This window comes from Sphaerodactylus townsendi, linkage group LG07, assembly GCF_021028975.2.
Source record: "Sphaerodactylus townsendi isolate TG3544 linkage group LG07, MPM_Stown_v2.3, whole genome shotgun sequence".
In the NCBI taxonomy this organism is placed as follows: domain Eukaryota; kingdom Metazoa; phylum Chordata; class Lepidosauria; order Squamata; family Sphaerodactylidae; genus Sphaerodactylus; species Sphaerodactylus townsendi.
This window is the reverse complement of record NC_059431.1, coordinates 28,523,267-28,547,338: the sequence shown is the minus strand read 5'-3', so window position 1 is coordinate 28,547,338 and position 24,072 is coordinate 28,523,267. Positions and strand designations below refer to the sequence as shown.

Genomic DNA, 24,072 nt, shown 5'->3' with positions numbered 1-24,072 from the left:
CGTGGCCAACACCAGCCAATCGAATTCGAGGGGAAAAAAAGGAGGCGAGTTATATGTACACAGACGCAAAACCCGACTGTTGACGCTTCCAATCAGAGGGCAGCCCGGTCGGGCGTGTTCGGGAGAAGGAGAAGAGCAGCGATTGGCTGTGGGCTCTCCGGCAGGAATGGGAGTGGGCGGAGCGAACTGCCCGGTGGCGTTTTGCGACGGAAAGGAGTTAACCGCATTTGGAAAGCGGAGGGAGGGAGCAGCAATATATGTGCACATGCGTACACCGGTTGTGGGCGGAGTCTAAGGGATCCCCGCCCCCTACCTTGCAGCGCTCCTCCCCCTCCTTAAAGAACCAGCCAGTCCTCCGGGCGAGCCTCACTAGTGGCGGCGCCTGGAGTGTCGGCAGGCGCAGTTGGGTCGCGGTCCTCCTGCTTCTCCCTCCGCCGGCCCCGCACCTGGATGCGGCCGCGCTCGCCTCTCTCTTTCGCGTCGCCCTCACGCCGCCGCTAGCCTAGCCCGAGTCCCCGGGAGGAGCCGGGCGGCGCTACGATGTTTGACAAGTCGCGGCTCCCCTATGTGGTGCTGGATGTGATCTGTGTGGTGCTGGGTACGTCTCGGCCCCCGTCTAAGGGGGAGGGCAGCGGTGGAGGGGTTGCGAGGGCGGGGGGGGGGGGCAGCTGTGGCGGGGATGCTCCTTCGCTGCTTTGCTTTGCTGCCACTTTCCCCTTTGCTAATGCGGGCTGCTGCGCAAACTTTGCCCAAACCTGCTGATGTAGGGAGTGCATCCTCATCCGTGTGTGTCCATTATGTGTGGCACTCCCTTATCGTACCTCATTTATTGGCATTAAAGGTACCTGGATAGATATGTATGTGTGCATACCTATCTCATACTTTCTGTCGTGTGCATGTGCATATATGCTCACGTCTTACACAAATGTTATCTGTTGCAGCGTTGCTGCCTGTCTTGTGCTGTCTGGTTAAATTTTATGCGTTTTGTAATGCACCTCCAGTCTCAGTGAGTGAGGCAGGCTGTGAATGAAATAGGTAAACAAACAAAATATGAACACAGATGTGTACAGCATTATTTTATGGCTAAAATTTGTGTACAATTTGAGCATAGACACACATGCATACACATTCCTTTAATAGATCTCTGCAGGTTATGCACTGTAGATTAGATTAGCGTGTCTGCTGAATATACACTATCTACTGTATATACACATCTTTAATATATAGATAGATCTGTGTGGAATGTTCAAGATATACTTTGTGCATGTGTAGAGTCATATATATTAAGTGTGCATTCACCTGCACAGCTGCCTATGGCAGTAGTTCTGAAGGGATAGCCCTGTTGTCTGCTGCTGTAAAAATGTCTGGGAACTTTGTGGCACCTTACGTGGAGTGTGTATGTGTTGCAACCTAGCTGCTGTGGCATGTTGCTTAGTTAATCTTTGACTTTTCCCTTCTCCCCTCACAGTGGCTTTGGGGGAAGGTTAAACAGAATTTCTTTTCTTAACTCACCCTCTCCCTCCCGTATACATTTTGATTTTGTTTGTTCCTCCTGTCACTTCCCTCCATCTGGACAACTCACCATCCATTAGTTCACCTAGAAAAAAATGGGAGATGATTTCCCCCTTCTTCCCAAACTCACCTGGAGGAACTTGGTCACTGTGATTCTTCTGTTTCATATCATAACACAGGATGTATACATTGACTTGCTCCCTCCTATGTGCACCTGTACTAGATGGAAATGTGTTGGAAGGATTTATTGTCATGAAACTGACACCAAAAGGAAAGTGGTGGCTATCTTTTTCAGTGACAGAATCATGTGTCAAGACTAAGAAAGAGCAGGTAGCCAAGTTAGATGTTGGTGTCCCAAAGTGCCGTTCTTAAATAGATTTTCTCAGCAACTGACACTCCCCACCCCCCTTTCTGTCCGTTGCTTGAGTTTGTTGTCTGGAGTGTTCAGTCAGGCAAAAAATTAGGTTCCTATTTTGATTGTAGGGCATGGCAAGATTTATCTTGTCAATGCTATTTTCCGTTCTGTTTTGCTTCATGTAAGGGCTAGGTGGCAAACAGTATGTGTGTGAATGCAGTATCCTGTTTTGAAGAAGGATTTGGTTTGCTGTTCATCATGGACCTCGCTGTGATTCATTATCTGGCTTTGGGATGGTTTTCTTTTGTTAGAGTTGTACATGTTGGATTAAAGGGGTGCCTCCTCTCTACAGTTGAATGTTTTCAGTGTTAGATCTGATAATGGCGGTTTATTAAAGGTGAACCAGTATCACTTTTGTGCTGTGATATTGACACCTGTCAGTTCTAGGAATTAGTTGAGATCTGTATTGTTTCACAAGGCTGCATGCTCACTATTTAATCGCTAGCAACGAAATCTGATATCACTGCTTGATGGTTACTGGCAATTAATAAATGGTCACTTGAAATTTGAAAACGTTACATTCTGCAAGGGATCAAAACCACAAATTTTGGCATTTATGTTTCAGAAAATGAGGTCTGGCTCACACATTCTGAAGAATGAGGTTTAGCCTAAGGTGGTTGAATGTTGAGATGATAGAATGGACCGTACAACTTCACTTTGAGTCATGGAGGTCCATGTTTTGAAGAGTTCCGCTCTTTCCTATGAAAATAAATCCATAGCAGAAAGCAAAGAGAAGGCAGAGAAGCTTTCTCCCCTGCGGTGTAAATTTTCTGTGTCTATGGAGTTTGAAGGAACCGTTTAAAGCTAGAGTTCATCACATGTAGTCCAAATAAGTATATTCTATTCTATCATCTCAATATTCTGCTGCTACATTACCTGGCGTGTGTAAACCAGACCTTAGAGATCTGCTCTGAGATAATTTCCTGTTCCAAGATAGCATAAGATTTTAACTGTGTAATCCTGAGCAGAGTTTCTCCATACATTGACATCAGTGAGTAACTGCATAGTAACTGCTGGAGTAACTGCGTAGGACAACACTGCGTAGGACAACACCTTCTGCACTGTAGGATTTGACCTTAGTTTGAAGTAGGTTTGACCTGGGTACTCCGCACAGCCATAGAGTTCGACTCATGTTTGTCTCTGCTCCCCCCCCCAACAAATTTTCTGGGAGGTATGACTTTTTGCCGAACCCAGGTGGCACGCAAGCCAAAGCCGGCACAGTACGGAATCTCCCTCGCCTCGACTCTCCCGGCCACCCAATCACAGTGCACTATTTTGGCCATGCGCAAAACAGGAGACTAGTAGTGGCGCAAAGCCACTAAAAAAAAACCCCTTCTCGTGCACGAAGCAATGGCTCAGCTCTGCACATTCTGCTCCGGCAGAGAAGGCTCGCGAAAATGCAGATTCCCGCCAGTTTGTGACAGGCAGGAAATCAGTGCTTTGTTACGTTGTCACAACGTAGCTCCTATGAAGCAAAACAAAAAAAAGGGGACGCACACACACGTTTCCCGCCATAGAATGGCAGCCAATTGGGAATGAGGAGCAAAAGACGCGAGGAGGTAACCCTGCCCTCTGAACTTGAGTCCGGAGAGATGACCTGGCTGCTGTGTGGAATAACAGAAAAGTTGAGCTCAGGTAACGATTTCCGCAGACACGAGTCGAACCTAGGTCGCCTCTGCTGTGTGGAAAGCTCCTATAGGTCTCTTATTTACCTTACCTCGTACAGGCCTCTTCTGATTTTGGCAGATCGAAAAGTCAAAGGAAGTAGGGCAATTTCACTATAATGTTTCTCTTACATGGTTGAAAGCATGTGGAAAAATATTACCTTGGAATGAAAAATCTATGTTTTGAAGGCGGCTGCCTTGGGAGGAAAAAGCAAGCAGTGGTTATCCTGTTTTTCAGATCATTACTGTGTTACACGAGCTGCAAGATTTTTTCTAATTGCTAAGACCAAGGCTTTAATTAAAATCTTGTCTTTTTAATAAATTCACTAGGTTGCTTTGGACAAGTCACTGACTCCTAACGTCAGGCCCCAGTTGGTAATGGTGATAGAATATGCCATAGAGTCACAGCGACCCCATTGGGTTTTCAAGGCAAGAGATGATTGGAGGGGGTCTGCCATTGCCTGCCTCTGCATGGGCTGAGAGTTCTGAGAGAACTGCGACTGGCCCAAAGTCACCCAGCAAGCTTCCTGCAGAGGAGCGACAAATCAAACTTGATTTTCCAGCGTAAAGTCTGCTGTTCTTAACCACTATACCACACTGGCTCCCTGATGGTAATATGGAGATGATGTGGAACCGTATAAGATTGTTGCATATCACAATATAAATGAAGTAGGAAGGTGACGTTTCAGTTACACCTGTACTACAATCCCTGGGGATGAGTGTTAGCGGGGCTTTTGTGAGTTTCACCAAGATACTTTAAGGTGTGTAGGAGCTCTGATTTTGAAACAGGAACAGGTAATTAAAGCCTGGGCTTGCTCAGAGGTAGGAGCCAAAGGGCAACAGGCCAGAACCAGGTGCTGGGTGGAAGATCCTCTTGGCACAGAGACAAAGGAAGACTACTTTATATTTAGAATCCTGCCCCACACCGCCTTCTCTCTTCAGTTTTTAGTGTTGTAAACGTCTTTGGGGCCCCCCTCCAAATGTGAGAGATAACTAATTAAGTATAATTAATAAAAATAAACATGAGGACAAGCTTATTCTTACATCCAAAATATTTATGAAAGGGAGATCAAAAACAGCTTTCCAATTATAAGAGACAAGAGTACTGAATGTTTCTTACAGTCCTTGTGAATACTGTTTTCAACCAGTCATTCAGGTTTTAATAGGCACTGTAGTCATATGACATTATTGAAGGGGTATTGCTTCTCTCTCAGTCCAACATTTTGGTTGGATTCCTAAAACAAAAATGGTCAACTGAGTTGTCTTAACTGCCATATGGTTCTTTCTCCCACTCTGTATGTATATGTATATGACTCTATACTCCCACTCTATGTATATGACTCTATACATAGATTTTGAAGCACGGATTTAATGTTCTTATATCTATTTTTGAGTGTGAAATATATTGTGGGTAGAGTGTTGTGGGTTTTCTGGGTTGTATGGCCATGTTTCAGTAGCATTTTCTTCTGAAATTTCTTCTGAACTTTCACCTGCATCTGTGATTGGCATCTTCAGAGGATCTGATGGTAGTAAAGCAAGTGGACATATATATCTGTGAAATGTCCAGAGTGTGAGAAAGAACCATTTGCATTGGTTAAAAGTGTAAAGGGTGCAGTTTGCAAGTGTAATTTGCATGTGTTAAGTGGAATCCACCCATTTTAGCATATGTATGTAACACTGAAGTTGCATAATCAGTTAGTGAGGGCATCTGCATAGTAGTTGCCTGGCATTTTAATCCATTTAATTGCTTCCTGCAGAGAGAAATCCTGTGTCTGGGTGGTGATCACTCTAAAACACTAGAATCTAGACAAGGGGTCGGCAACCTTTACCACCCAAAGAGCCATTTGGACCCATTTGCCACGGCCCTGAAGATCTACCGAGCTGGAGAGGCGGCTCCACATGGAGCTGCCTCCAGTTCGGCCCCTCCACTCACCTTTCCTTCCAGCGCTGGGAGGCGGAGGTGCCGGGCAGGGAAACCCATCCTGCCTGACAGAGCAGGCAGCCGCCTGCTCTGTGGGGCAGAGGGGGGATGGCAGCTGTGGGGATGGCAGAGGGGGGATGGTGGCTGCTCTGGAGGGACACTGCCACGCTACCCTCTGATCTCCAGGGTATCGGAGGGCAGCATGGGCATGTCCCTCAAACCCTCCAGAGCAGTGCTGGAGCACTCTGGAGGGACACGGCCACGCTACCGTCCGACCTCCAGGCCACGTGGAGCTGCAGTATAAGGCCGCATGCGGCTCTGGAGCCGTGGGTTGCAGACCCCTGATCTAGACAATGGTTAGTGAACATCACCCAGACACAGGATTTCTCGCTGCAGAACTTGTATGGAGCACAGTTTTCCTGCGCTTTTTGTTTGTTTTGTGTAGCATAGTTTTTTTCCTGCTGGGAAAAGATGTAAACAATTATTTACATAGTTTTTGTGTAGCTGAATAATGAAATACATCCTTTTCTGATAGTTGCCATCCCCCCCCACCCGCCCCAAATGGGCAGGTTGTACAGAAAATTGGCCTTAAACTGCGGATTAGATAGATTTTTGTGTTTGAAAGAACACCCTCCCCTCCCCTAAATTTGACATAATCTTGAACACCACATGCTGTTGTGTGTCTAGATTTGTGGAAACTTTTTATGTTCATTTTCCATATGCTAGGAAACAGTTTTGCCCATCCAGCACAAACAGTTTTGCCCGTCCTGTTTTGACCTGATCTGTGAATGGTTACTTTTCTGCCTTCTGGCCAAGTTTCCTTTATTTTACTTGTTGCTGATGGAACACCCTTACACATATTTTATAAGCAGTGTTTTATAAGTATACTCATAGCAGCTTTACTTTTTATATGCAGAAGAGGTCTAGGACAGAGATATAAATGGGAGATTCACAAGAGCATGGTAGTATTGCTGACATCTTAATAATTTCCCTTGGGACATGAATTAGAGTGCTTTTTGGTGTGTTGTTTCCACCCAACTCATGCTGAAGAGTGCTTGCCTTTGTGAAGACCTGTTCTCCCATTCTCGAGTTGTGCAAGCTCGTTCCCATTGACCTTAATTCATGTGATTCTAACTATGCAGGTGTTCCGATATTCCCAAGTGTTTTATTCCATTCATAAGCTTCTGTTTAGGAGTGTGCATTTAAAAAAAATTGTATTTTTTGGATTTGGGTAGATTGGAGCCAAAAGATATTGACATTCTCAAATTTTCAGGATCTTAATACCACTATGGTATTTGGGTCTGGGTTTTATTTGGGAATCTAAAATTATTCAGCTCCACTGCAGACTACCGGAAACCTATCTGGGAGACTGGGGTAGATTTTCTGTTCCCTCCTTTTCCTACCTCTCCTGCAAAGAGTAGCTAATTCTTTTTTAGGAATTTAGGAGCTGCCTTCTGAAAAGCGGATCCGAAGAACAGCCTAGAGCATTATTTTTCTAAAACCATCTGTTTCAATTGTTTTGATGCTCAAAGCAGACACTAAAAAGATTTTTAAACAGTTAATAAATGCTTATTGCTATTTATTAAAAGTAACCTCTTTTTAAAGCCTTATAATAATTTCTTTCTCAACAATTAAAAGGCTCAAACCAACGAGAGTGCAGCACGTTAAGCTAACCAGAAACACAACACTGTCTTCTGGAAACTTCGAAGAGGAAAAGAACAACCCCCCCCCCCCCCCGAACCCATCCCCAACTCTATAAAAATCCATGCATGATAAAAGACAAAAATAACAGAGTCAAAATCCCTACAAAGGTAGACTACAAGCCTTTTGACAAATAAAACCAGCAGAAAATAAAGTTGTAAGGAGGGAAAATGTATAAAAGAACCAGAAAGCGGAGCAAACAAAGCCCCCTCTCACCAGACCCAAGAAAGAAAAGACAAAAATAGCCCAGGATAAGTATGGTAAGGGGGAAAAACACCAAAGTTAAAAACAATAACCACCCAAACAATAACCACCCAAACCCTCCTGCTAGGCCCAAAAAATTAGGGGAAAAATCAAGTTCAATCATGACAGAATGCAAGCAGCACAGCAGGCAGGCCGATAGGCAGAAGTATCCTCAGGTTCAAATCCATCTCGAGTCACAGTCAGCAGCAGACCTACGGAGCAGCAGTAGACGCTTATAATGCCTCACTCCAGAAATCTCATTGGGCTGTATCTGGGGCCTGATTTTATGCTCTTGGCCCATTCTCAGAAGAATTTGAAAGAAAACCAGACTATGAAACAACTGCTGTTTGCTTGTGACAACTGCCTCCTTCTCCTCTTCCTACTGTTCACTGGGAAACCTGCAAATGGAGGAGGGGAAAACAAGGTGATCAGATTCCACATTTAAAGCTAAACTGTCCTGTAAAACAATGGCAGTAACTGCCCCCCTGCACAGTGCAATCCTCCCTCCCTCATATTGTCTTGGAAGCCTTCAAGGCAGGAAAAGTGCAGCCTCGGAGAGCCTTAACTGCTCGTATTCATCACTCCTGAATAAACCTGATTTTTTTCAGATTTTTATTTGCAGGGGGTAGGATTGGGATAACTGCCAAGCCTGGGAGATTCTCTAATGTGCCTTCATCTGGGAAAAGTACAGTATTCTTTCAGCACAGATATATCTGAATGCACATCCCTACTTCTTTTCCCCAATGGTATAATCTTGATTTAAGATGAAGCAGTTAATGCATAATTGTAGGGGTACAAGCTCTTAATGCCAATTGTACCTGTTAACTGGAGAGTCTCCTGGCCTGGCTGCTACCATTATACCTGTCATTTGCTCAGGATGAGGAAGCAGCCACAGAAAGCCACATCCTGGCCACATTATTTACTTTCACATAAACACAGGAAGTAAGACCATTTGGTTTCTTTCAGCCTGAGCAAGCAGCTGGACCCAGTGGCTGCACTACTGCAACCCCCCCCCCCTGTTGGGGTGAGCAAGATATTCCCCTGTTGGGGTGAGCAAGATGCCTGCTGTCCTCGTAACCTGGAGCAGTGGCAACTAGGAATGGGCTCAGGATGACAGGGCAGCAATTCCCGCACAGCTCCATGTCATAGGCTTGTGTGTATACTTTACATTTGTTTATGGTCTATACAGGGGCGGCCAACCTATGGCGCTCCAGATGTTCATGGACTACAATTTCCACCAACCTCTGGTAGGATTTTCAATGGACATTCAGAGGTGGTTTGCCATTGCCTGCCTCTGCATCATGGCCCTGGCATACCTTGGAGATTGCCTGTCCAAATATTTGCCAGGGTTGACCTTGCATACCTTCTGAAATCTGACCAGATCATGCTAGCCTGGTCTATCCAGGTTAGGTCATTCATTTTATGGCACAGAGAAAAAATTGGTGTGAGGATTTTTTTTAAAGATTCCTTTTTCCTGCTCTAAATTATTACTTTCCTATTGCAACAGATGAAATGCTTCTGACATTGGGTTAACATTTGACTTGAATTATGATTGTTTCCAAAGCTGTGAGTAATTTAAGTTCTATTACAGTTCAGGTTGATTGCTACTTCCTGTAGTATTGCTGAAGAGTGATTAAAACAGTGCACAGGCCCAAACTATATAGGTGAGTGTATGAGGATATAATGGTAGTCCATCAAGGCTATGCAAATGAGGAGGAGCTACTTCCAATGGTTGAGAACTGGCAGGGGAAGGGGGCACATAACCCTTTCTTTGCCTGCAGTGTTCCCTGTCCATGACTTTTCTTTCATGGGTTGAAGCACCATTGGGTGAAAAGCAAGTAAATAGTAGGTGATGAAAGGATTTGATGACTCTTTCCAGCTTCTTCTGTGCTTCCCATTTGTCTTCACCAGAAGTGGTTCTTCATTAACCAAACAGGCCTTTGGACTCTTGCCATTTGTTTTCTCACGTTACTGTATGTGGTTTGGACCACATACCAGATAGCAGAAACCATCTCCGCTAGCCTCTGTTGAATTTGCAGGTGGGGCGGGGCTCATCCTGTTGTCTAAATGGAACGCAACGGAACAAGTAATGTTATAATTGAAATATGTGTAGGATTTACTCGTAGGAGTAAATTAACATTCATTGTTAAAAGTTCTTAAGCAGCAACTGAACAAGCAGTGAGTACTGGATTGAGTTAGGTACTGGGTTAAATATGCAGAAAATCATTGGAGCTCATAAAATGTGTTTTCAGGCTTTCTTTTTCTTTTTCTTACAATCTCTGTCTCCTCCCCTCCCCCCCCAAAACCTTTTCCTTGACGGGACCCACATTAACTTACAACAAGAAACAACAAGTACAATAACAATTCAGTGGGGAACATACAGTTTAAATAAAACAAACAAAACAAAACCCCAGGTACATCTTAGTTACAGTGGGGCAGCTCATCTAAAGCTAAGAGCCCTTTGACCGAATCAATCTCATTTTCCATGTTGCGAAAAGGCCACTGTGGCAGGGGGCAGGGCGCATCAGCGGGCATCCAGCGCTCCCCACTCAAGCGGGAGAGTGCGCACGAGGCGACCCGGGCAAGGTGACCCTTTCACTGTTCCTGTAGTGACACCCAAACTTCATACCTAGAGACCAGAATGGCAAACCAAAGCTGAACTTCAGATTACAACTGGCAGCACCCTGCAAAGGTGCTCCCCCCATTCCCTCCCCCTTTTTAGCCATTTTAATTCTCAGGCTGTTTAACTTTTTTTTTTTTTTGGTTTGTTTTCTGTGGTTTGAGGTTTGCAGTCTGAAACACAACGTGATGTAATGCAGAACTGAGCTTGGCCTGTTCCTCTGTCGGCTCGCAGATCCTCAATCCTTTACTGCATTTGTTGCACACACAGACAAGCACCGTCCTTGTAATGTATGAGTCACAAATCTCTGCATAATTCCTTGTTCCATAAAATCATCGCTGTGATAAAATTTGTGGAATAAAAAACATTGCTGCTTTTGAACATTGATGGTCACACCAATTGGTAAGATTGGTCAAAATGATCTAGGAGGACAAGTTGAAGTGCTGCTAAGAGTGAGTCTTTCAGTATGATCCTATTCTAATGGGCTTGGCAAATCTCAGCCACCAGGGTGCCCAGAAATTTCATTGTGGCACCTAGTGTTCTCAGCAGATAGTTTCAGAAGGTAGCTGTGTTGGTCTGCAGTAGAATAGCTAGATTTGAATTCAGTAACACCTTAGAGACCAACCATATTTTGGAGGGTATTAGCTTTTGACAGTCAAAGCTGCCTTCGCTAGACCTGACTTATATCTGGTGAAAGGAACCTTAACTCTCAAAAACCTCATTATATTATACCATTATATTATACCAACATTATATTTTGTTGGTAGTATTGGTATTATACCAATATTATACCATTCTATCTTGTTGGTTTCTAAGGTGCTACTGGACTCAAATCTATCCATTTATTTTAAGTGCCTCTTAGTGGTTCTCAGCAAAAGTAAAAAGCTTATCTACGGTAGGTGTAGGATAGGGAGGCTAGCTTTTTGTTGTAATAACAACCAACCCCATATTTTTTTATACACTACAACATTTATGTTGTAGCTCTTAAAACAATGACAAGAAACTGTGAATGGAGAGTTTAGGATCAGGTTTCATGGTAGCAATAATTAGAAAAAGTGTTTATTAAAATATAAACTTCTGAAGGCTGAAAAATAAGTCTCGTTCCTAAATTCTTTGAGTGGTTCATAAAGCTGAAGAAAATTAGTCAAGGCCTGCAATACAGAGTTACAGAAGTCTAAACCTATTGATTTAAATGGATTTGTGTGTGTGATTTTTGCAGTCAAGTCACAGCTGACTTATTGTGTGGCCATGTAGGGTTTTCAGAGCAAGAGATGGTTGGAGATGGTTTGCCATTGCCTGACTCCGTGTGAACTGAGAGAGATCTGAGAGAACTGTGACTGGCCAAAGGTCACCCAGCATCTTCATGGGAAATCAAACCTTGTTCTCCGGATTATAGTCTGCTATTCTTAACCACTTCACCATAAGGGTTCCCTAAATGGAAGTGATTCTTTGCAGCATTGTACTGTAAACCTGTTAGCCGGTTTGTAGAACACAAATTAGCCATGAGTTGTTGTTTTTTAACTTCCATGAGTGTTATTGTGGCTCTGATCTCTGGATAAAGGGCAGAAATTCAATAGGTGCAGCATTTTACCATCAGTGAGTTCAGTGTTGGGTAAATCTGCACCTGCTTAAAGGCACTGTTCCTTCTAAAGATTTACGCTGGACCTTTCCCTCCTGCTTGGGATGATTGTTTGTCCTCTTGTTTGTGATAGAAGGTGCTGAGGGCTTCCATTGTTCCTAGGATTTAAATAGATATCCCATCTGAAACAAATTCCAGACACTGAAGACATCCTTCTGTGAAACTGATTTCACTGAAATAAATATAATGGGCTTTTTGGTAACAGGTTGGATCCAGACTAAATTTTCCATTGGTGGAGTGGAACGTTCCTGCCTTCCGCCTACAGCAGCCTACCGATCTCCGTAAACTGTGGCTACCGGGGGATTGGGAAATACTTGCGGAGTGACATAAGGGGGAGGGGTCTGTTGGGGGAAAGGGGCATTGATGGAAATTGCTGATTTAGTGAGGATCCAGCACAAAATGCTGATGACTGGTGGATTATGTTTGGGGGGTGGTCTTTGGAGAAGCTTGTTATGATAGTTAAAAGCTGTAAACTTTACTAAGCAAAAGTCGTTTAGATTCTCAAACAGGTTTATAGAACCAAGGATGAAAGGCCTACATTGTAAGCCATCTTCCCCTTGTTGGTTTGATGTAATTTCTCACTGCTTGTCTGTGCCTGCGATGCAGTCTCTCTGCCAAGAAACACACTAAGAAGCATATGCATAATATTAACCTGCCCCACCCAGAGGCAGTCAGCTCCAACATAATTCGCCTTTTTGCGACAACAGCAACCACATTCTTGGGTTTTAGTAAGTTGCAGGGTGACCAATTTAGTTTTAATTCTCCATCTGGTCTACTTTTCAGTAGTACAAGAACAATATAGGGTTTGATTATTTCAAGCTAAACGACTTCATGTTCACCTACTGCAGCAGTGTTTCAGGAAAGCCTGCACGTTTTGGCCGTAATGCTTGAGGAGTGTGTTGTAGTTCTTATTTTCAGCTCTCGCTGACACATTAAATTTTCAGGGCTTGTAACTGCGCTCCAGTTTCTGGCATGCTGTTTAGAGGCATGGTTGGGCAGTCGAGTTGCTACGTAAACATATGTGCCCCTCTTATGTGGAAATAATTCATGGAGAAAAGGGTGGGGGAAATGGCTGCTAAAACAGGTTCCCAGAGCAATTAATGAGTCAGTCACAGCTGAATAAGAAACAGTTTTCAGCAGGTTCAATCATATGGGAAGTAGGATTTAGCTTTGTCTCTAGTACATTTTTTTGTGTGCCTTAATCTACACCAGACCTGCTCCAGATACCAGGGACCATAACGCCAGTCAGCATGGCCAATTGGCCATGCTGGTAGGGGCTGATGGGAATTGTAGTTCCTGAACATCTGGAGAGCCGCAGGTTCCCTACCCCTGATCTACACCATTAGTACGCAGTCTGGCCTTTTCCTGTTGCCAGCAACTCTTTCAATGTACTGCCTAAAAGGTTTTATCTATTAAAAACAAAGTATAAACTGACAAACTGTTGACAAAAACTCTAATCCCTCCCTCCTCTTTTTTGTGCATGCGAGCCCAATGTGGTTACTGCCTTTTGCCAAACCATACTGATGGGATAAACATTAAATACATATTAGAGAAGTTGGCTGGTTTACTAATTTTGTGTGGGTTTTAAGTTAAGCCAAATACATTTTTTTTTGGTTTGGATCCCCCCCCCCCCTTCTGCCTTGTAGGATCAATTTAAGCAACTGCCATCAAGTGATACACTGCAGCATCATATCACAAACGGCTGCATGTGTGTGACATGTGAGTTACAACAGTGGTGGTGAATGAGGTCAAGTCGCAGCTGACTTATGGTGACTGCATCGGAGGGTTTTCAAGGCAAGAGATGTTCAGAGGCGTTTTGCTGTTGCCTGTTTCTCTGTTGCAATTCTGGACTTCCTGGTTGTCTCCATTTCCATATACTAACCAGGGCCAGTCCTGCTTAGTTTGTGAGATCCGACGAGATCAGGCTAGTTACAACACTGTCTCTGTGTGTTAAATACCATCAAGTTTCTTTTGACCCAGGTCGACACCCAGGTCGACACGATTGAGATGATAAGGTTTCTATAGTATGTGATCTGTACTGCTACCTGTTCTCATATGGTCTTGACTGACAGGAGAGTTGTTGAATGCACACATCCCTGAAATAGCTGTCACATGAATGTGCCTGTGCGATTCTTTAGGAAGAGGGAAATTGTGCTCTCACAGAGCAGCAGTGGCGTAGGAGGTTAAGAGCTCGTGTACTCTATTCTGGAGGAACCGGGTTTGATTCCCAGCTCTGCCACCTGAGCTGTGGAGGCTTATCTGGGGAATTCAGATTAGCCTGTGCACTCCCACACATGCCAGCTGGGTGACCTTGGGCTAGTCACAATTCTTCTGAGCTCTCTCAGCCCCACCTACCTCACAGGGTGTTTGTTGTGAGGGGGGAAGGGCAAGGAGATTGTAAACCCCTTTGAGTCTCCTATAGGAGAGAAAGGGGGGATATAAATCCAAACTCTTCTTCTTTTAGCAGTTCCTCATAAAATTTTAAGCCCTGCAATCAGATTTGCTATGATAGTATGATGACATGGATTGAGGCTAAGAACTCAAACTCATGGGGTGACCTTAGGCTAGTTACTCTCTCAGCCTAACCTCCCTCACAGGGTTGTGGTAAGGTTAAAATGGAGGGTGGAGTGATATGCGCTTTCCTGAGTTCCTTCAGAGGAAGGGTACAGTAGAAATGTGATGACTGTTAAGTATAGGACATTTTTGTTCCTGTGTGAGACTGATCTACCTTCAAAGTGCTTGGCGTTTGTTTTGCCCAGTTGTTTAAGACACTAATTTTTTAACTCAATCTTAAACTTTGATGGAAAAGAGGATGAGTTACCATTCAACTCAGTAACGTTCACTCCCTTCTAAAGGCTTCCATATCTGTTTATATTATTTCTAGGATGCCTGTTGCTGTTAGAATTTGTCTTATTTACATAGTACCTAGATATCGTCTATTAAAATACATTGCCACTTAAAGCGTGCTCCGTAAATGTCCCCAAATGTAATCATGATACAGTTTTAAAGACAGAGCATGAAAGGTCTGGAACTGTTTCCAGTTCTGCGTGCTGTGGAAACTCCAGGGTGCCAAGAGAGGGAATGGTTCTGATTACACGCAGAGACGATTCATATTCATTACTTTGTTTCATTTTATTATGGCTGTTGTAGTTTCAGAAAATACGTCAGCTCTGGTTGTTTATCTTTTTCTTACTTATCCACCTCTTTGTGCATGTGGACTTCAGGGTGATTCACTCCGAACTGCTCTGTTCGTATAGAGTATGTGCAAATCACCTAATAGTGGGGAGAGGTTTTTAATAACTGGCTGAGTTCAGAAGCGTCACGTGCAGTGGAAAACTACTAGATTGTTAGGGAAGTCATTCATTAGAGAATGGGTACCTAACCCTTGTTGTCAACATTAGTTTCGTCTGGGTGCCTCTAGCCAGGGTGTGACCTTCTAGGGTTGCCAACTGGCTGGAGAAAAGCCCATTCCCTTTAATAGAGTTATTTACCTCAGTGCCTTGAGAAGTTGTAGCTGCCTGTTTCTAGGTATTAAGTCTCAGTTCAAGCGATAGCACATTTTTCTCCTGGTCTTTTGGCAAACCTAGGCCCATATTGATTTTCTCCAGCTAGGAATTTTTTGAAAACAGATTTATTTCATTTATTTAAGGAAGATATTCCAAGTAGGCAGAGATTTCTGGACTGAAAATGACTCTGGTTAATTCATAATTTATAAGATTGTGATGTTAATTTGTTTATAATTTCTGTGGGACATGAGAAAGTCACAGATCTTCCATTAATTTTCTTTGAAGCCTCACCAGAAAGCGTGACAGTCCGACTTGTGAGGAAGTTGGGTCCTGATCCTGGTTTACATCACAGTTAATAATATTGTCTTAAGTTTCTAGGTTGAAAAATGAGTTTCCAGGTTGAAAAATTGTCTTGAGTTTCCAGGTTGAAAAAATGAGTTTCCAGGTTGAAAACTGAAACACGAAATTACTTTTACAGCTCAATTCAGATGGGGATAGCTCTGCTTGAATGCTGTTCTGTGGCGCGGGAAGCTCAAAAAAGTTAACGCCCCCCTCCAACTCCCCCATAGGGCCTGCCTCCTGGAACGCCCCCAGAAGTCACCGGAACACCAGCATAACTGGGGGTGGTCAGCAGGTGCTGGCTCGAGGCCAGGCTTTACAGCCAGGTGACATGGGCATCACAGCAGTCGGGCGCTGGTGAATTTGGTCCCCTGCCAGCGTAGTGCCCTGGAGAGAAACCCTCACCACATCCAGAGCGGGATTTGCCCTCCCCCGCCCCCGGATTGCACTGCCCAGTGTTTAAACAATTAGCAACTGTGGTTGCAGATTCATTCCTAATATGCATCAAACAGTGAATTGTTTTATAAAGGGACCTTCCCCTATTATTATTACTATTAGTCATAGGAGGTCAAAGGTGGCAGAGTTTGGTGTTTCTGCTTCCTCACTTAGATTAGAAATTGCTTTGGCTCTTGCAGTGCAACCTACAATTAGTCTCTCTGCAGGTTAAAGTGGATTTATTAATTGTTTAGTGTTGAGGCATTCAGTCCACCTATTTAAGCAAGTTGATGGGACTCAAGTGTAGGCTTGGCACCTGAGACAGGTACTTGATTAGTTTTGCAAAACTGTATTGAGTACTTGGAGAAGGTCTGGAAGAGCATGCTAACAAAAGCAAACTGTTTTCTCCCTTTGAATGTTAGTTTGAGCTTCAGGGCCACTTCAAACAAACCTAATTTCCTGCACAGGAAGCACTTCTGTGCAGAAAGAAGTGTGCAAACCATATGTAGGGTACAGTTATAAACTAGAGACTGAGTGTGGTATAGAAGCTATAAAGTCCGGATCAGGAGACAGTGTTTCATATTTCCATTCAGCTCAGTGGGGATTCAAACCAGATGAGACACTATGAGTTTTGTGATCTAATCTGAGATGGTGTCGTGGAGCTTCTATTTGTCTCATTGGGATATACACCTTCAGAGGCATACCGGGGTAAAATGGCACCCGACGCCTCCCTGCCCCCTTGCGCCTCACTTACCTTAGCTGGCGGAGGAGGGCGGTGGTGGTCCCGGGCAGCCTGGCGGGGCTGGGCCAAGGGGTGCCCGGCGGGCCTGCAGCAAACTCCCAGCCTGACAGCCCGCCAGGCACCCCCCAAGTGATCTAATGGGTGGCTCTCAGTGTCAAATGTCCCTCTGGCAGATATGCCACTGTACACCTTTCAACAGAAAGTGCAACAGAAAGCAGCTCTTCTAGACCATTTTGGGTCAGGAAAATGGTACGAGGTGAAGGCTTAAGCTTCTCCCCTTCCACTGTGATCCTGATCCAGATTGGACCTTCTCATGAGATAATTTGATTTTGAAAAATGCCAGGCAGTCTGATCACGGAACTCACTGTGTCTCGTCTGGTTTATCCGTGAATGAACTTTGGCCAGTCACTTTCTATTCTTGGCCTAACTCTTCCCCACATGGTGGTTGTGGCCGTAAAAGGGACAAGGGTGGGGATATTGCCCTGAACTCTTCGCTGGAAAAAAAAAAGCTGCGAATGGCCATAGTAATCCACCTAAAATTTAAAAGCAGGTAGAACATCAATGTAATTAGGACTAGCCAATCTGACCCAAAACATTGTACAAGCTGTCTGGCTTACCAGAACTTTCATTAGGCTGGACTCTACAACATTTTTTTTTTTTAAATCGGTGGGAGTAAGCAGATTTTTCAGGTGATGAGTCAGTCTGATAAAGTATTCTAGTGAGCATGAAAGCTTGCACAATGTTTGGGTCATTTTGGTTGGTTTAAATAAAAGGGATTGCATTGATTGTGTTTGTTTTTATCTTTGCTAAAATGGCAGCACTAAAATGTTGTATATGGATGTCCATGGCCTGTGGCTCTTTTCTTGCCCATGTACAGATGGCGAAATAGCATTGTTTCAGGAGCTAAATGTTCCTATTCTTTATACTCGGTGCTTTCCGTACAGGAAATTTATCATGTTTTGAAATGACCCTAAATCTGTTTCCTGAAAGTTATAATGTGCAGGGGAATGAGAGGATAAGAGAAAGATTACTACATTAGATTTGCTGAGTGTTTAATGGATACCGTGGACTGCCCCCCGGCCCACAAAAGAAATAAGTGTGTTCTAGATCAAATTAAGCCTGAACTATTCTTGGAAGCTGAAGTGAGTAAACGGAGTCTGTTGTGCTTGGTCAGATAATGAGAAGACAGAGGTCGCTGGAATAGACAATAACGCTAGAAAAGGTTGAAGGCAGCAGGGAAAGAGAAAGACGCAACGTGAGATCGATTTACTCAATCAAGCAAGCCATGGGCCTTAGCAAGGCTGTTCACAATAGGACTTTTTGGAGTACACTGATTCATAGTTCTCTCTTGGTAGCAACTCTGGATTTCCTTGGTGGTCACTCATCTAAGAATTACCCATGGCCAACCCTGCTTAGAGATTTGACACGATCAGCCTGGGCTATCAAATTTGAGTGATTCATAGTTCTAAGTGAGCTGATGGCACTTCACACACACACACACACACACACACACACACACACACACACACACACACACACACACACACACACACACACACACACACACCACACACACACACACACACACACACACACACACACACACACACACACACAGTGGATTTACTTAGTACTTAGAAAAATGTTATGCTTATTTTGATGTTTATAATAGTTGTTTAGATAAGAAAGATAAATAATCACTAAAAGAACCCAAAACATACTAAAACCACTTAGCATTGTGTAATTCTTCTTGCTCCATGAGACACTCAAAGATCACAAACAAGCTTTTTGTGCAATTAAAATCTTCAGTGTTACGTGCGGGACCTGTTCTGCCTTGATATAGACGCAGTAGTGCTGTTGTTTGCTAAACATTTGCTTTAATAAGGTTGCAGGTAAAACAATGTTATAAATTCAAGTCTCCCTCAAAGCCAGTGTTTCCCAATCTATGGGTCCCAGGCTTCTGCAGATTTTATTGATTTGTGTATGCTCTGTTGTTGTTGTTTTTTAAAGTGAGCCACCATACCAAGTAAATTTGGACATCTGTGTCACCATTCCAGTCCAGTGATCTAAGTAATACCAAGTAGTGGAAGAAGAGTTGGTTTTCATACCCCAACTTTCTCTACTGTAAGGAGTCTCAAAGCAACTTACAATAATCTCTCTCCCCCACAGGCACCCCTGAGAGTGTTCTGAGAGAACTGTGATTAGCCCAAGGTCACCCAGCAGGCTGCATGTGGAGGAATAGGGAATCATACCGGTTCACCAGATTAGTGTCCACCACTCTTACCCTCTACACTGCGCAGATTCCCATGAAGCCATCCAAAGTCAGGCAATGTGGAGGGTGCTGCAGACTGGATTGTGACCTGGAAGTTGCCATTTGTCATTGCCACCATTGAAATGTATCCAGATCAACTACCAGAGCAACCGGGTGTTTTATGAACCTTGATATAATTGGTGAAAGCAAGCATTAACTGATGGTAGATTTCAAGACGCATTTTTATTGGTGAGGGGCTGCTTTATTTCTAGTCTGGAACGGAAGTATGAATGAAATGATTGCTTAAGGACGATGGTGAGATGACAAAGGGTCTGAATGAATTCCTTTCGTCTATTTTCACTGTGGAAATTGTGGACCATGTACACATAGTGAAGCCACAGTTTTTAGGAAGGATGGCTGAAGAACTGAGTTAAAATAAGCCCTCCTGGGGTAGGGCGGGATATAAATCCAATAAAATAAAATAAAAATAAAATAAATTGAGGCAATTAGAGAGGAAGTTGTACGGCCGCTTATAAAAAAAGACCGTCCAGGATCCCTTGGCCCATTTGACCAGGAGGAAAATTTCTTCATGACCTCAGACTGGTGATTGGCATTACCCTGGCATATAAGAAAAGTCCAGGAGAGCTGAATACCAAGTCATCCCTTTCTGCCCTCCCCCTCCTCCCAAGATTTCCCATTAGGAAGGATGTTGAAAAATAAAACAAGCCAATATCAGAGTGCCCTTGTATTAAAGGTATGGTGCAAACTCATTTGCAATTCTAAGTGCTGTTTTGGTTGCCGAATCTCAAAAAGGATATTACAGAACTAGGAAAAGTACAAAGGGCAGCCACAGCAATTAAAGGCTGGAACACGTTTCCTATCAGGAAAGGCTGGAGAGTCTGGGACTTTTCAGTCTAGAAAAAAGACAACTATTGGGAGACATGATGGAGATTTTATAAAAGTATGCATGGAGTGAGGAAAGTGGAGGTTTTCCTCCCTCTTCCATAAAACAAGAATTCAGGAGCACCCAATGAAATTGTTGGGAGGTATTCTTCAAGACAGTCAAAAAGAAACACTCCATACTTAGTGAATAATTAAACTCTGGGATTCACTGCCAGTGGAGAGAAGTGATGGCTGTAAGGATAGGTGGCTTTAAAGGAGGAATAGGTGGGTGGGCCGGGCCAGGCTAGGGTGGGTGGGTGGGCCATGTCCAGATGCTGGGCCCCCTCCCGCCCCTCCCTTGCATGCCACCCCTCCCCTCCCTCCACAAGGGTGGGTGGGCCATGTCCAGATGCCGGGCCCCCTTCCCTCCCCTCCTTTGCATGCCACCCCTCCCTCCCCCTCCCTCTGCTAGGGTGGGTGGGCCAGGTTCAGATGCCAAGCCCGCTCCTTCACTCATCTCTCCCCTTCTTTTGCATGCCACCCCTCCCTCTTTTTCCGCTGGATAAGAGGTACATCAGTGCCTTACTAGTAATGGTGACTGTGGGAAGCCTCCATCACAGAAGCAGCAAAGTACAGAATACCAATGCTGGGAGGCAGCAGCAGGGTAGGGCCTCCACCTCCATGTTTTGATTGTTTGAGCGCTCCAGGGCAGCAGGTTAGCTCCTGTCTGACCCAGAAGGCTTTTAAAACATTCTGTACTAAATATTAAAGATGACTTTTCTGACCACAAATTTCTTTATCCAAAAAAATTCACCTACATCGAAGTGCTAGTAATTAACTCATTGGTCGTGATTTGATTGTACACTCTTTCACATCGAGTATAAGGTTCCTGTGGGGCAGAGATTCTTGATCTGACACCATTAAAGTTGCTTTGGCGGAGATCCCTGGTGCTCCACAATTAGCAAGAGTTGGGAAACCATATGGTTTCATTCTCCCTTCGAGCTTCCCTCCTTCCAGGTGGCTTCACAAGCAAGATCAAATGTTGCCTATTTTGGCTTTTTAAAATGTGGAGTCTCCTTCTTTGGAAGTTTTTAAACAGAAGCTCGATGGCCATCTGTCAGAAGTGCTTTGATTGTGAGTTCCTGCATGCCAGGGGCTTGGACTTGATGGCCCTTGTGGTCTCTTCCAGTTCTATGATTCTAAGCCCTTTAAAGGTGATATCGATATTTATAGAGATACTAGCGGGGCCCGGCCACACGTTGCTGTGGCTTATTGTGGTGAAATGGGAAAGGAACAGTAGCAGCAAATCAATTGCAGAGGCCAGCAGTACGTGCTCATGCAAACACGCAGCCTGATACTGTGCGATGTCAGTGATGTGTGTTCACATTCCTGGGGGGGGGGGGAATGGAAAGGCACCCCTCCCACACATCTAGGCTGGCTGGTCATGATCCTTTACCTGGGTGTCGCTTCTGAGGAAACCCTCTGAATGGCGCGACGCAGCCATTCAAAGTATGTCACGGTTGCTGTACCGAGCTGATTGTACTGAGTAATACGTGCTTGGTTTTCTTAACTGTAACTGCAGTATTCAGGGAATCTGGGGTGCCTGGCCCCTCCCTCCCATCCCTTGCATGTCGCCCCTCACTCTCTTCCCTCCCTCACTTCTCTTCCCTTGCATGCCACCCCTCCCCCCTCTCCCTCCGTTTGGGTGGGTGGGTCATATCAAGATGCTGGGCCCCCTGCCTCCCTTCCCTTGCATGCCACCCCTCACTCTCTCCCCTCTCTCACTTCTCTTCCCTTGCATGCCTCCCCCTCAATCCCTTTCCTCTCCCTCCCTCTCTTCCCTTGCATGCCACCCCTCCCTCCCTCTCCCTCCCTTCCCTCTCCCTCATGTGTATGTGTGTGTATGTGTTTCACTTCTACTCGAGTCATTACCTATGTACTGTTTTCACTGCTCATATCTGGCCATCTGAGTGAACATTCTAAGCTGCACGAACATTCTAAGGGTGACAGTTACACACAGGCAGCTGCATGTCCTTCACCATGGAGCGCCAGGAAAAGGCATTTTACCTGGGCCAGGTGTGAAATTTCATGTATGTGAACATCTCACCTGGCTGACTATAGTGGCTGGGAATTTTCAGAGGAATTGGCCCAGCAGTTACTGAAGTATACTATCATCAACAAATACACGGTTAGCTTTTTATATATATAGATTGTGAAGGCTGCTTTCATGGTGTTTACATTTTAAGGGAAACGCCTGCTGTCAATCCCTGAGAGGAGTGGGGGGGGGGGGACGTGTCCCCCCACTGCTCCTCTCAGGGATTAATAACTGACTTTTCCCTTAAAATGCAAAAGCTATGAAAGCAGCCTCCACGACATCAATACAAGCAATATCGATATGACCTTTAAAGGGTAATATCAATCTTTCCTTTTGACTGGAGGTAAGACAGAAAGTGGGGGCAGGTGAGAGTTTTGACTAGAGCAGTGTAGGGACAGGCGATCGTGAGTCGTGTGGCAGACAGTGAGGCAGCTCGTCATGTTTAAATAGGGAAATGTGAGGTGGCCCCACTGCAGAGAGACTGCAAGACAAGGAGCGCTGCAGAAAGCACTCCATGCATAACGGACTATAGTGTTACCATCTTCTGCCGCGGGCAACCTTCATAACCTATAACCTAATTCTTTATAACCTTTATAACCTATTTCTTCCATTTTCCTTTTCTCATTTGTGCTAGGAAGATGTGTTTACCTGCAAAATTCTTCTGGAATGAATGATTACTTTGTATCTCACCAAAACAAATCCCCAAGGAGCAGTGGTGCGGCTCTGTATTGCCGGAACCGGATGCTGTTTCTTCCACAAATAATTTACTGTTTGAGCTCCATATTTTTAGATACTAGAATTAATTACTGTTTTATCCTGTTGTTCTGGAAGCTGTTCTGTGGAATGACAAATTATACCAATTCTTCTGTTCTTTCTGCCAGAAACCCTTGTGATTTCATGCAAATTCTTTTCCATACTCCATTCATATGTTAATAGTGATTGAACCTCTGTCCTTTTCATTTTGCTCAGTGCCTAGAAGAGGAAATGTAAATCTGTTCACCCAGGAGAATCTGAAGCTGTTAATAATGACCTTTTCAAAACAGTAGCAAAAGAGCTAGTGTGGTGTAGTTGTTGAGAGGGTGGGAGGGGAGCTGTACTCTGGAGAACTGGGTTTGATTCCCCATTCCTCCACATGAAGACTTCTGAATAATCTTGGGCCAGTCACAGTTCTCTCAGAACTCTCTCAGCCCATGCAGAGGCAGGCAATGATAAATCACCTTCGAACACCTCTTGGAAATCCCTATGGGATTCCTGTAAATCAGCTGAGACTTCACAGGACTTTCCACCACCAAAAATGGTAACACAGTAAAGTGACATGAGGTTGAATACTGTACTCCCTGCCTGGGTAAGAAATTATGGAGGGAGATGGACCCCTTGTTTTCTCAACCAGAAACATTTAGTTATTTATACAGTACGCTTGATTTTTTTGCTTAGTTCAGGACTTAAAATCTCTACCCTTAACTGGGATATGTTCCTAACATCAACAGATTCAGATTAATGAGAAAGCTAACAATTTTCTGCCAAGAGAAGCACATTTCTCACCTCTATAGAGATTAACATGTTGGCACTCCTTTTCCTTTGGACTTGAAACTAAGGATTTCCTCTGGGATTCCCCTCCCTGCTTGTATTTCCTTCCTTTCCTTCCTTGAAGGCAGCAAAGCCAATCGGTATGGTGTGTCTGTAATCTTGCATTAAAACCAAAGCAGTTTTTGTTTTGATGAACTAACCCTGTGATTGCTTAAATGGAACATCACCTGTGTTCTAGCAACCTTCTGTTAAAGGAAGCACAAGCATAATTACTCTGTCATGCCTACCTACACTGAAGGAAATTGTGGTTTTTCCTTCCTTTTTCAATACCAGTAAATCACCTTGCCACCAGGATCACTCTGGATCTTGACTCTTTAAAAATCTCTTTTTGGTAACAAAGGCTGCCAAGCATTTTACCCCGAAACCATTAATCTTAGGTGAAGTGTTGAGGATACAATATTTATAAATTTTTTAAATTAATTTATGTTATAAGAAAAGTACGATTTTGTTTCAAGATTCATGTGGAGTCAAAAATATTCAACCACTTCTCTCAACATCTGGATTAATACTGGAATACATG

The 24,072-nt window shown here is 44.1% G+C and overlaps 1 protein-coding gene across 2 annotated transcripts in view; it reads left to right on the top strand.

Annotated features, from left to right (window-relative positions):
* Positions 1-328: 328 nt before the first annotated feature.
* PLPP1 (phospholipid phosphatase 1) overlaps positions 329-24,072 on the top strand; it is a 98,344-nt gene continuing 74,600 nt past the window's right edge. The window contains exon 1 of one of the 2 annotated variants that reach the window (XM_048503092.1): positions 329-598. In XM_048503092.1, the coding sequence (XP_048359049.1) occupies positions 541-598 (58 nt within the window). In that variant the 5' untranslated portion in view covers positions 329-540. The remainder of the gene's footprint in view (positions 599-24,072) is intronic. The other variant, XM_048503093.1, reaches the window with a different exon arrangement.